At 42.6% G+C, this 13,485-nt stretch overlaps 1 protein-coding gene and 1 long non-coding RNA gene across 7 annotated transcripts in view; both read left to right on the top strand.

The window, feature by feature from the left end:
* Window positions 1-298: 298 nt before the first annotated feature.
* LOC123975774 (UDP-galactose translocator-like) lies at window positions 299-1,886 on the top strand (the record flags this gene model as incomplete). Its single annotated transcript, XM_046057509.1, is given in 2 exon segments — window positions 299-888; window positions 1,435-1,886. Coding segments are annotated over 2 exon segments (642 nt in total), but the record flags the coding sequence as incomplete, so codon positions are not given.
* Window positions 1,887-10,515: 8,629 nt separating this feature from the next.
* LOC123974502 overlaps window positions 10,516-13,485 on the top strand; it is a 16,364-nt gene continuing 13,394 nt past the window's right edge. For 2 of the 6 annotated variants that reach the window (XR_006825866.1, XR_006825867.1), the window contains exons 1-2: window positions 10,516-10,670; window positions 10,955-11,071. This is a non-coding gene — a long non-coding RNA (uncharacterized LOC123974502). Of the gene's footprint in view, window positions 10,671-10,790; window positions 10,868-10,954; window positions 11,072-13,485 lie in introns of those variants that run through there. The other 4 variants (XR_006825868.1, XR_006825865.1, XR_006825869.1 and 1 more) reach the window with 3 other exon arrangements.

The raw sequence follows: 13,485 nt of genomic DNA, 5'->3' as shown, positions 1-13,485 counted from the left end.
CCCCTGCCGTCACTCTCACCCCTGCCGTCACTCTCACCCCTGCCGTCACTCTCACTCCTGCCGTCACTCTCACTCTCACTCCTGCCGTCACTCTCACTCTCACCCCTGCCGTCACTCCCACCCCTGCCGTCACTCCCACCCCTGCCGTCACTCCCACTCCTGCCGTCACTCCTCACTCCTGCCGTCACTCTCACCCCCTGCCGTCACTCTCACCCCTGCCGTCACTCGGTGTTACTGATTCTTATTCTAACTTCCTGATCGCTCAGTGAACTGATCGATGGACTCTGATTGGTCGTTGCAGGTGCAGCAGGAGGGGAAGAAGGAGGCGGCGGTGTCAGATAGCGCCGGTCAGAACTACACTGTGGGGTTGGTTGCCGTGGTGATCAGCTGCCTGTCGTCGGGCTTCGCCGGCGTTTATTTCGAGAAGATCCTGAAGGGCAGCTCGGCGTCCGTGTGGGTGAGGAACGTGCAGCTGGGGATCTTCGGCACGGTGCTCGGCATGCTGGGACTGTGGTGGAACGACGGCGCCGCCATCGCCGAGCGTGGCTTCTTGTTCGGCTACACGGACATGGTGTGGTGCGTCATCTTCAACCAGGCGTTTGGCGGGCTGCTGGTGGCGGTGGTGGTGAAGTACGCCGACAACATCCTGAAGGGCTTCGCCACCTCCTTCTCCATCATCGTCTCCACGGTGATGTCAATTTACCTATTCGGCTTCCACGTGGACCTGCTCTTCACGGCGGGGGCGGGGCTCGTCATCGGCGCCGTCTACATGTACAGCCTCCCCAAAGCGGCCGGCTCTTCGTCCCCGAGCTCCTCCTCGTCTTCCTCGGCATCGTCGCCGTCGCCGAGGACGGACGAAGGCGCCGAGATGGAGGCGTTTCTGCCAAAGTCAGTGCTGGTGAAATGACTCTCTCTCTCGCTTTCTCTCTGTGGCGTCTCCTGGTGCTCACTTCCTGTCTGCTCTCGGGGTCAAAGGTCAGAACAAGAGTCACTGAAGGTCACCTGCTGCTCGCTCACCTGCTCTCTGCAAAGGTCTCTCGCCCTCTCCTGGTTTCTCCCTCACTCCCCCCTCCTCCTGCTTCCCTCCCCCCAGCCTTGTATGATCTCTTGCAGACCTCCTCCTCCTCCTCCTCCTCCTCCCTCTCCTCGCCTCCTACTGAACTCCTGAAGACTCTGGAGAAAAGAGGAGACACTTTATTTTCCTCCTCTCTTTTGAAACGTCTCTGCTCTCCATCAGCGCCTCCTGAACTAAAGACACTAAAGGCTCCTCGCCTCCTTTTGCTCCTCCTGTGAGTAAACGTAGGAGGCGATGAGAGAGCAGAGACTCGCTTTCCTGCTCCTCTGCTCCTTTCCCTGGAGGAGGAAGAGGAGGTGCTCCTAACGTTTGCTTTTAACTCTGCATCACTAACCTCTCCCCCTCCCCCTCCTCCTCAGAGCTCAGGGAGGCGTCGCATCTCCCCCCCCTGCCGTCCACATCACAGACTGAGAGGAGGAGGAGGAGGAGCAGGAGGAGCGTTGGTGGTCTCACCCTCTCTGCCTTAAATCTCTTTCCTACCTGAGCTAAGAGGATCCGCCTTACACTGACTGTAGGTAACATATTGATTATCGGCTGCTGATCGATCGGATGTTTTCGCCGAGCAGCTTCCTCTCCGGCTCGACGCCGGCAGACGGCGTCTCGAGTGTTTCGGACGAGCTGCGCAGTGAAAACGACTTCATGTCGGCGGCCATTTTGGGGCGAGTTGTTTGTGTCGGTGCCTTTTCTTCATCTGTACAGAAGCCATACGGTTGTGTTAGCGTTAGCGGCGTTCCCTCAGACCAGTGGTTCTCAAACTGAGGGGCGGGTCCTCCTGGGGGGTCGCAGAGCCACAGGGGTGGGGGGGGCCAATGAAAATGACTCGGCAAAATAAAACGATGCTGAATCTTTTTATTTCAGTTAAATTCAGCTGGGCGCCTTTTTATTTGTTATAGAAATCAATCAGTTTACCGGGGGGGCGGTGGGGGATCAGCTGACGGTGTGGCGGGGCTGGGGGGGAACGCGCTCTGGGATTGGAGCAGCTTTTTAATGAATGAATCATAATAATCACGCGTCCTGCTGCGGGCGCCGCGTTGAAGACGGCGTCCTGAATGTGTTTCTGTTGCCGCGCGTTGGCGGCGTGCGACTCAATCAGAGTCGAGGACGCGGGAAGCGGCGGCGTCCACAGCTGCTTCGCTTTAGGAGGAAAGTTTATTGTTGCTTTTGTCTCCAGATCGAAGCAGGAAGTGAGAAACAGCTGTTTTATTTTTCTTCCTGGGGTCACGAAGTTTAGATTTTTTGCAGGCGTGAAACGCGCACGGATTAATAATTTCAGACTTCCTGTAGAAACTGATCTCAGGACAGAGAAACGTTTTCAGGTCGATGTGGAGACAAAAAACTAAACTTCTTCTTTTGTTTTCTTCAGAATCAAAAATGTTTTCTGATTCAAACAAAGAAAACAACTTATTTTATTTTCTGTTTTTGTAAAACAGTTTGGGGAAAATATAAATATTAATATTAATTATTTTATTTAACGGAGGTGGAAGTTGATTTCTTTTGGGTGGTGGTGAACGAGGACGGAGAGGACGCTCAGCAGGTGGCTCCAGGCGATGGTGACGGCCAATCAGAGCTGCCGTTTCTTTATCTTTAAGTTGCTGCTGAGATTTTAGGATTCAACAGTTACCGTGACGACAGCTGGAACAAAATCTGAATTAGATTTCTTGTTGATTTTAATCGGAAACGATTTCCTGTTTCCTGAACCTGCAGCCTCGATCGATACCTCGTCACGGACAACACGTCGTTTTCTCAGGCCGGAGAGAAGAAACGAGACGTAATGAAAATACCTCGTTAACTTAACGGATAATTATCTGAAAAAAACTTTCAGTGTTTATTATTAATTATCAGGAACCAGAAGCACAGTTTGGGATAAAAGCCTGGAGAGAGTTTGTTATCTGAACATCACTTATGATGATTAAAATAAAAAACGTCTCATGGTGATGATCTCATCTCTAGAGAATGGCGTTTTGTGTCTCACTAGTTCGTTGTCTGAGAATTATCTTGAAATTCCAGGAGGTTTTGAAAAAAAAGTTAGTTTTCTGGAGATTAATTCTACTGATAAATCGTATCGTTCTGTATTTATCGTGTTGCTGCTTGAGATCAGACTTTATTTTTTAACTTCATCTCGTTAAAAGTGCTCGTTTAAAACAAAGACTGAAGATGCTGATGAGGCTGGAAGGTTTTGTTTCATTTACGGAGTTTTCCAGAAACAAATTGAATCTAAAAAAAGACGAATCTCTTGGTTTCAGCTTGTTCTGGTTTCTGTTGAATCCACTTTGTCATTGACACAAACGGCCTGGAGCGCCACCTGCTGGCACTTTAAAAGTGATCCTGTCGCATCTTATAAGACTCTGAAGGATTTTCAGTCTTATAGGATCCAGCAGGACTCGGTTTCCTCATTGGACCCTCCAGAGAGCCGTCCAATAGGATGCCTGAGAAACCTTCCAGGATCTTTTAAACTTCCTCTTCCTGTCGAGACATTTGTGTTTGTATGAACCTGTGTGGAGGATCGGCCAGGTTCATCTGTCTGTCAGTTTGCACTCGATTGTTGACTTGTACCAATGACTCTGAATTTGTAAATACTTTAAGTTTTATATAAACAAGGACATGGACTCAAAACCTCTGGAGTTTGTCTTAATTTGTAGGAAGAACATAGAAAACAATAATAATATTATTATTATTATAATATCTGTATTTTATGGACGGATCCTTTGTCAGTTTCCACAGGACGACGCAGTATTAGAAACAGAATAAAGTCATAATTTAAGAATAAAGTAAAGAAACGGGGAAGAAATAAGGATATCTGAAGTTACAGGTTTCCCCAGCGGCTCAAAATATTTCAGCTTTATTCTTGAAATAATACCCCGACGGGCCCCAGGAAGTTACAATCCAAGCTTTTCTCTCTACTTGTCAGCTGATTTATTCCCTCAGTAAACACTTTCCTGATGAGTTTCTGGTCTCAGTCTCTAGTTTCAAGTCTTCTTCAACACAGCGTGATGTTCATTTAGTAAATTATGGTCCCATTTAGAGGAACAGAGACCAGGAAGCAGGGGAGGCTTTAGGGCGGGGCTACAAGCTGATTGACAAGTCCGGTAAGTACGTTTTGTTTTAAGCCATTTTGTCGCTAGCCAAAATTAGCATCCCAGCTAATATCACAGTTAACGTGAATTACAGATGCACCTTGCTAACCAAGCTAGCTAGCTCTGCCCCCTCGTCCAAATATGGTCACATCTGGTTCCAAAAAGTCAAGATGGCGACGGCCAAACTGCCAAACTCGTTGCTTCAAGACTGCGGTCCTCAAATCCAAAGGGTGACGTCGCGGCGGCTACTTCCTCTTTCAGTCTGACTTCAACTAAACGGCTTCCTCACAAATGTATGGAAACACCAGTGGGTATTTCTTTGCCCTGACTTCGTCTCTCAGGCTGAGCTGTGTTTGACCCCCAACAAGCTCCACTAATCAAAGCTCAGCAAAACCTTTCTAACGATCTAAACTCCTCCAGCTCAAACTAACCCTCTGATTATGGAGCAGCTGGAACAGATCTCAGTGTTTTCATCTGACCCTGGAGACGACAGGAAGGTTTCTGCTCCTGCAACATTTACTGAAACGTGTTTCAGATTTAATAAACCGTACAGTCCAGGACGGAGTGGCTTATTTAAAACCTTCACTGCTGCTTTTTGATCTCCTTTACCGAATAATCCTAATCGTTATAATGGTAACGATCACATTTTGATTTCTTCATTGGAACAGCTGAAACTCACCGCGACTTTTCAAAATGATGTCAATATAAACTATTTAATTCAGCCCTCCTGTGTTTCAGAGTGTCTCTGCTGTTTAAATGTTACTTCAGTAAAAGTACTAATACCACACAATAAAAGTACTCTGTGAAAAGTAAAAGTTCTGCAGTAAAATGTGCAGTAAAAGTACTAATACCACACAATAAAAGTACTCTGAAAAGTAAAAGTTCTGCAGTAAAATGTGCAGTAAAAGTACTAATACCACACAATAAAAGTACTCTGTGAAAAGTAAAAGTTCTGCAGTAAAATGTGCAGTAAAAGTACTAATACCACACAATAAAAGTACTAACTGAACGCTCAGCTTCACTTCAGTGTCGCCAGCCGGCGGCGGCTTGACTCGATGTTTCCTGGAATCAGACTGCACTCCACTGTGTAGTTTTCTGTGTACAAATATACGCTAGAATACACAACCAGAAAACTTGAAGCACATGTTTCTGGCCTCGTATTGACAGAAGATCTAAGATTCCGTGGGTTCATCAGGGATTGAAGGATTCTTTTAGTATTTATTTAGCCGCCTTCCAAGTTTCCCCGAAACGTTTGTGGCACATGAATCTTGTCCAGACCTGCAAAAACGGTTCCAGGAGCGAGGCCTAAAACCCAACAGGAAGTCGGCCATTTTTATTCAGTGGCCCCCGGCGCGCTCCACGGTGTGAGGGCCCGTCCAACGCTGCAGCTTTATAACGTCCGTGCGTTCACTGCTGTTCCTTCTGGATTCTCTATATTCTGTTGACGGCCGTTTTGTGACTCATTCCTCTCGTTGAGTTTTCTCAGGCTGATGAACCAGGAACCTGAGTCGGGTTCCGGCAGTCTAACCTCTCCTCCTTCTTCTTCTTCTCCTCCTCCTCCTCTGCTTGTTGCCGTCCTCCAGGTGTGCAGGTAAACAGAAAGGATCCTGAGCGACGGACTGACCGACTGCCTGAACCCTCCTACTGGTCCTACCGCGATACTGCAGTATTATTATGGTACTGCAGCCGTACTGTTAAAGGTACTTTAACTCCAGCAGTCTTGACTGTGTATTTAACACATTCTTAAAATAAAACTAATAATAATAAAAACTAATTTACAAAAGTAATAAATACAGATGTTTATCCTGTAACCCCACTTTGGGATTAATGATCCAGAGATAATTCATCATCACCTGAAACGAGATAATTATCCTCTGAGGAAGTTTTTAGTCGTCGTAATATCTCCAGTGACGATATTCAGAGCACAGTAATCTTGTTATTTAGAGGAAACCAAAGTTTTGTAATGATCCTGTTTGAAACTTATTTATTATTATTATATAACATCATCATGATCTTATTATTTATCCTCACTGCAATCACTCTCCATTTCATCCCGTTTCACTTCCAGCTGTCCTTATTTCATTGCTTTAAATATAAGTAGCTTTATTTACAATCTTAGGGTTTTATCAGTTTACTAATTAGTTTTTTTATTAGAGTAATTATTGTAAGTTTCTTCTTTGTGTTTTTGTGTCTTTACACTGCTTTTTCTTACTTTTAAATATGGAGTATCTCGTTGTCTACTACAAATTTTATTACAACAAGATAAAACAAGACATTTCAGTTTCTAAGGTTTCATCCTGTTATTTTAAGATTGTCAACATGATGGATAGTTTTAAACTGTGGCTCCTCTAAGCTTCCATACGAACTTTCAGTTATGGTTATTTAATTATTATTAAAGGTTAATTTCTGCTTTGTTTTGTTTTAAAGCTTCATTAGACACGTTTGTTAAACCTCCAGCAGCAACAGACAAACCTTAAATTTAAATTTAAGACTCATTTACAGTCTGATATGGAAAAACAGTTTTGACAGAAAAAAACAATTGATGAATTAAAAATATGAGACAATAAAAAAAGACATTAATCAAACTGTTGATTAAACTTAAAACTGACTTTAAATAATAAAGTAAAAATAATGAAAGGCTGAGAGCGTTTAAAAATTATAGTTTTTCTTAAGTCTAAATTAAGACAAATCAATATTGAACTGAGATTTACTACGTGAACATTTCAAAACCTGGATGTAGTATTTATATATTATACATACACATATTTAGCATGAGTGTTATTCTATATATAGTTTTTTTTCTGTTTGTGTTTTTTTTCTTTTATGTTAAACATTTCAAAATAAAAGGCTGTTTTCATTATTCCAAAGTGTTTACTTAATACTGAGAAAGGATTGAAAGTCATCTTGTGAATATTTCCGTTAACGGTGAAAGTGTGTAACACTAAAGGGAAACTGTTTTTCATTCAAAGGGAAACTCAACCTAAAGTGACCTTAGCTTTTATTGTGAAAGTGTTCCTGTTTTTAATTTGAAAATGTTGTTAAGCAGCGCTGCATGTTTTTCTTTCTTCTCACCTTAAAGCCTCCAGAACAGTCTGTGACATTTTTAAGCTTTAAAACAAAGCTAAACTTTTTATTTTTTACCTGTAAAGTTTTCCATGACATTAAAGTGGAACCAGTTCTCATGAGAAACATTAAAGATGACGTCACTGATGTATTTTTAAACTTTGTGCAGAAAACAGCAGCTTCACTGTGAAATTAAACTTTGGTGCTAAAAAAAGTTTCTGTTCATTTCTTTCATTCAGTCAGGATCAACGTCACTGACGTTTTAACTCTGGTGAAACTTCAGGACCTGGTCTGACAGACCGTAGAGGATCCAGGTGAATGAGTAATAGGACGGGGACTCTCTAAGGACGCTTGATGGCGCCTTTACAAGAGGAAACTTCTGGAGACGTGAAAACATGATTACCATAAAACGTAAATTAACAGCCGCGGCTTTTATTTGCTTCAATCACTCAACCCACCGTGCCTATATTTGGGACAGCTCTTTAAATCCTTTTGCACAAAACTCTTGCTCAGCTAATAAGCGAAATAGAATAACTTTAAATTGTTTATTTTAACCAGTAAAAATACTACTTAAAATAAGGATCGATTACAGATCATATGATCTAGCCTCGAACACACCGGTGCTTTCTGTGAAATGAACTGAACAATTGAACGGTGGAGAATGTAACTGATGTACGATGTGCAGCGTGTCCATACTGACATGTTTACACATTTACATGCATGGTTTGAATTACTGGGGGGATGGGGGGGTCTGACCCCCCAAAAACAACAGTTCAGGGGGTCTTTCTTTCAATATATTTCCTGTACTCATGCTTTATATTCAAGAATCTTTAAATACAATTTCTGACACCCCTAAAATGCCCTGCGATGGACTGGCGACCGGTCGAGGGTGTCGACCGGTCGCCAGTCGACACCAGTTGACGATGGATGGATGGACACCCCTAAAATGGACCGTATCATTTCCTAACCTTGACGTTAGTTGAACGTCTGTCTGAATCTTTCCAACCTTCAGAGTTTAGTAATTAGCGTTTCTTTTACTGTAAATGAGCCATCTGAGGTTCGCTAGTTTGTAGCCCACCCTGTCATTTCATTACCTTCTATAAAATCTCATTTTTAAAAATCTAATTGTTATTTAGGTGCTCAGACATGAAAATTTAGGATGAGTTATTGTAGAAACACATTTTCACATCAATATAGCGTTTTTTGTTTTTTTTATAGTTATAGTATCAGTTTATAGCTCAGGTCTAGACTGTACTCTGTTTAATATAAAAAAAAATTCCCAATTCCCCAACAACGTATCGTACGCAGATTACGTTTCACTTACAGTCGACATGAGCAAGATCAAAGGAGATATTTGCTGGTTGAAACTTAAAATGATAAGAATTAGGAATTAGAGATGATAATGCAGACTGTTTCTTATGATGGTGTCTGTGGTTCTGGTTCAGCATTGTGTGGGTCTGTGTTTCAGCCGTCCTGATGCTTCTTCTGTTGCGTCTCTGACTAAAGTTGTCGTGGAGCATTCATGAACTGGTGTAATGAGTTTGATTCATTATCATCTACAGACTGCACACATTGGTTAAATAAGCAGGGATATTGGAAGCTTTGTTTAGTTCACTGAAGCCAGCTCCTGCGCTGTGCTGGGTTTTCTTTTTGGCCTGGAAAAAATCCGCGCAAAACGTGCAGCTGCACCAGGCCAGTAAAAGAGACCGGCACTCTGAAGCTTTACGGTTCTTCAGCTGTTGGTCTGCAGCGCTCGCCGTCCTGGAAGAAGATCAGATGATCAGATAATCTGTGCTGTTTACAGGTACATTTTCTGTGTTTCAGGAGGATTCTTTCAGTGCGGGAGGAACGGGGCTGATATAGATACAGTTGTGTTCAAAATAATAGCAGTCCAACATCATTAACCAGAACAATCACTGTTTTTGATAGAAATGATGTTCCTACATGGCAAATAATTTACTAGTAGGTGTAGTAGAGTAATAGAGAACCAACAGTCATGGAATGCATGCTGCCAATTTGGTGTAAGTGAATCATTAATTGAAAGGGGCGTGTTCAAAATTAGAGCAGTATGGAGCTCAATTTGTGAGGTCATTCATTCTATGAAAAAACAGGTGTCAACAGGTGGCCTTCATTCAAAGACAGAGGCAGCAAATGTTGTACATGCTGGTTGTGCATTTCTCTCTGACAATAGGAGTAAAATGGGTCGTTCCAGACATTGTTCAGAAGAACAGCGTACTTTGATTAAAAAGTTGATTGGAGAGGGGAGAACATATAAAGAAGTGCAGAAAATGAATGGCTGCTCAGCTAAAATGATCTCTCAAGTGCTTTAAAATGGCAACCAAAACCAGAAAGACGTGGAAGAAAACGGAAAACCACCACTCGAATGGACTCAGACTCAGCCAATGATCAGCTCCAGGGAGATCAAAGAAGGTCTAAAGTTACCTGTGAGTACTGTAACAATTAGTCCCGTTGTTGCAAAAACGACACGTGTTGGAGAGGTTAAAATTTGCCCAAGAACACACTGACTGGCCTAAAGAGAAATGGCGCAACATTTTGTGGACTGATGAAAGCAAGATTGTTCTTTTTGGGTCCAGGGGCCGCAGACAGTTTGTCAGACTGTTGGTTTACTCCATGCAACACCGATGTGAAGCAGTCCTGAGAAACAGTGGTCATACAGCTAAATACTAGTTCAGTGACTGACAGGAAAGTTAAATCTTCAAGCATTTTTCAGTTTATACAGTCAATGTTTGAGTTTGTAAAGAAATGTGGAGACGCTGTTATTTTTTCAAATAGCCTAATATTCCTTTTTCCTCACTTTCTGTGAAGTAATGACAAGATAAGATGATTTTTTTTCTTCATGTTTTGATTTGAAACACAATGCACAGTGTTCCCAGAGCATTTGCGTGTATAGAAATAAAAGCTTTATTAAGGATTTGGGCCTTTGTCACTTTTTTCAACACACAACACAACTGTACGGCTCGTGGCGTCTTTTAAGACAGACAGTTTATAAATGATAATACAATGTTTTCTGGATTAAAATGGGAACATCAAGCATTCTGCGATACAGGAGCACATTCTGATGTTTAGCAAAACACTACTAGGATACAGAATAAAGTTTAGCAAGGAAATAATTTCTGTAGCAGAGTCTCACTGTGTCCTTTGTTCTTTTATCACGAGGCTGTACGCTTTTTAAAGATCTTGTTGGCCTCATCAGGAACCAACATGTTGGCTGTAGTTTGGTGTTGGAGCCAGCAGGGGGAGACGGTGACTGTTTCAGTGTTTCACTGGTTTCCATCCTGAAGAGCTCAAAGAAGAAAGAAGAGCAGCTTAATGTGATTAAAGGTCAGGTGTGAAAAAAGTCAGATCTCTGCTTCTAAAACGCTTCAGTGAGACTTTTTTCTGCTGGATGTAAATGAGACCAAGAGAAACAACAAGGAGTCTCCTCAGACCTCTGCCAGGTATTAGTCAAGACCGTCCTTCACATTTTAGTTACATCTTGTCCAATTCCAGATATTAGTCAGCATCCTGGAGGATTCAGTCTCACCATTTAATTCCTGCCTGTCACACAATGCCAGATATTTTCCAGATGGTCAATTCAGGTACTTCCAGATATTAGTTGCAGCCCTCCAAACATTTTCCTACTCTCAATTTCCAGGTATTAGTTTGTATCCTAGCATTATTTACAGCTCCTCAGTATTATTCAGGACCAGGTTATTATCTAGAACTCTTCATTCCATGTCAGGTTTTACTCGGGGTCCTCCACGCAGTGCTCGGCATCAAGGCCCTTCAGTCTTTTCCAGGTGTTAGTCAGGTTCTTCCAAACCCTTGACGGCTGTCCTTCCACCTGTGTGTCTGCTGGGTGAGTGTTGACTTCCCACATGCTGTTTAGAGACACAACGAGTTATCTATTAATCCAGAAGTTGTCAACTATTAAATTCATCTGTTGTAATCGATTAATCAATGAGTCTTTCTCTAAGAAAGAAACGTCCAAGTTCTCTGATTCTGTGACAGCAAACAGAATCTGTTTGGGACTTTTGAGGACGTCGTCTCGGGTTTTTGGGAAATGCTGATCATTTTTCATTAATCGATTAAATGAGAAAATATTTGCCAGATTAATGGACAATTAAAATAATCGTTAATAGTCGCAGCCCAAAATACTGAACGCAGAATCTGAACACTGAAGACGTTGCTCTGCCTAAACTACGCCTTTACATGTGGACAGGAAACACTTGTGTTTGTGTCATTCAGACATCAGGTGAGTCTTTCTGTCAACGTTACTACGCTCTTACTGAAGTACTGTACTTTAGGATCATTTTGAGGTACTTGTACTACTTTCTGCTGCACTGCATTTATCTGACAACTTTAGTTCCTTTACACATTTTTCCACAAAAGAAATGAAGAGTTTATAAAATTGCAGATATATATGTTGTTGTGAGAACGAGGTAAATGTGAAGAAAAGGGCACTGGGAGCACCTGGTTCTGCTTCTTCATAGATACTGACTGACTGTAGTAAAAGTATTCGCCTGTGCTTAAAGAATGATAATTGTTGACTTCTCAGCCCAAACTACAAAAGTACAAAGTTTAAGTAAGAAAGATGTTTGGTTTGATTTACTGAGTTTTGTATTTTAATGTTTCTCTGCGGTCTCTGGTGCCCTGACCTTTGCTCGACCGGTTGTACGTGATCAGATTCCAGAATAGACGGTGATTTCCAGTAAAAAGAGGAAGCGCTCTCGCTGGCCACTCGACTCTTCAGAAACTCCTTCACTAGATGTCTGTCTCATAGTGCTGTCGCTGAATTTAAGGAAGTCATGTCTTGATACAACAGAGGACTGCTATACTAACTTCAGCTCCTCCCAAACTGATCGTCTTGCTGATATTGCTGCACAGGGTTGGGTATCTTTTAAAATTTTACGATACCAGTTCACCAAAACCAGTACCCTTAAAGTGATACCGATACCAACAGAGCACTTCATTCGATACCTTTTTTGTTGGTATGGACAAGCAAGGATATGTATTTCTTTTTTAAAAAACCCTCAGATCGCTCCTCATCCTAATTAAGTCATCTTCAGAGGAAGGACGACGGCTTGGGAGTTTTTTTGGTGCCTATTTGAATGAGAGTGAAACAGTTTAGTGACCACATGAGCTGCGGAAATAACAAATAAAAACGTACAGAGAAGTGTTAAATGATACCAGAAGATGAAGCCAACGGAAAGCCGAGCTTGTTGTGAGAAACTTGCAACAGCCGAAGGTGAGCGGCTGTTAAAATCAGCATGGACTCAGGGCCCGTGTCCACCAAAGCGTCTTTTTACAATTCATTCCAATGGGAGTGCCGCGTTTTTATAAGCTGGTAAAAATGCCAGCAGCGTGACGAGGCGCTGAGCGTATTTTTCCCTGTCGCCGAGAGTTGAAAAATTTTCAACTTTGGGAAAAACGCTGCGCTCGTCACTGTCACTTTTTACCCAGCTGTCCAATCACAGTAGAGGAGGGGCGGGACAAACACCACACCATAGCAACGGTTACTATCCTGCAACCGGGCTTCGTCGAACCTCAGCTCTTGGAGTAAACTGGCGGTACTCGCCGAGATGTTTCCTCACCCGCCTGCTTCAGCCTTCTCTTCATGCAGAGCGAGGACGCTACTCTGTGTTGACATGTTTACAGCCAGCACAGTCGGGTAGAACTACTTTCAACAAATGCATCATAGCAACCAAAGCAGTCGGAAAAAACTGCTGCTGGGCATTTTGAGAAGAGCAGCTGGCAAAAAACACTTGGGTGGACACGGGCCCTTACAAGGGGGTGAAGGCACATACGGAAAAATAAAAGGCTGCTCTTCTTTCTTCAGTGTGTTGCTTGCGTGTTTGGCTGCAAGCAAAACCATACAAATCATAATTTTTTGACGTGATCTTTTTACAAAAAGTATTGATTGAAGTACTGGTTTGACTGGAGATGTTTCGACACTGAGTCGGTTGATCCCTTTTAAGGTATCGATACTCAATACCCATCTCTGCAGGCTCACTCTGAATGACACTCGACTCTTATCTCTTTAAAAAAGAAGATAATTAAAGAAAGACGGTTAGCTCCGTCTGTAGTTTGCTCTTCATCAAAATCAAAATACTTAATGAAACAGAAAAACAAAGGAGCTGTGTTTGGTTTTCTTCATGACCGGTGTCAGAACCACATGTGCGCTAAGCTTCCTGTGTGTATTTTTTTAACGGTTAGATCAGCACTCTTTCAAAGTACTCCTGTGTTATAAAGTGTACGGGGCTGTAACGTAGT

The sequence above is a fragment of the Micropterus dolomieu genome, linkage group LG08 (assembly GCF_021292245.1).
Source record: "Micropterus dolomieu isolate WLL.071019.BEF.003 ecotype Adirondacks linkage group LG08, ASM2129224v1, whole genome shotgun sequence".
NCBI lineage: Eukaryota > Metazoa > Chordata > Actinopteri > Centrarchiformes > Centrarchidae > Micropterus > Micropterus dolomieu.
Note: the sequence above shows the minus strand (reverse complement) of the source record. Positions and strands in the feature narration are given on the sequence as shown.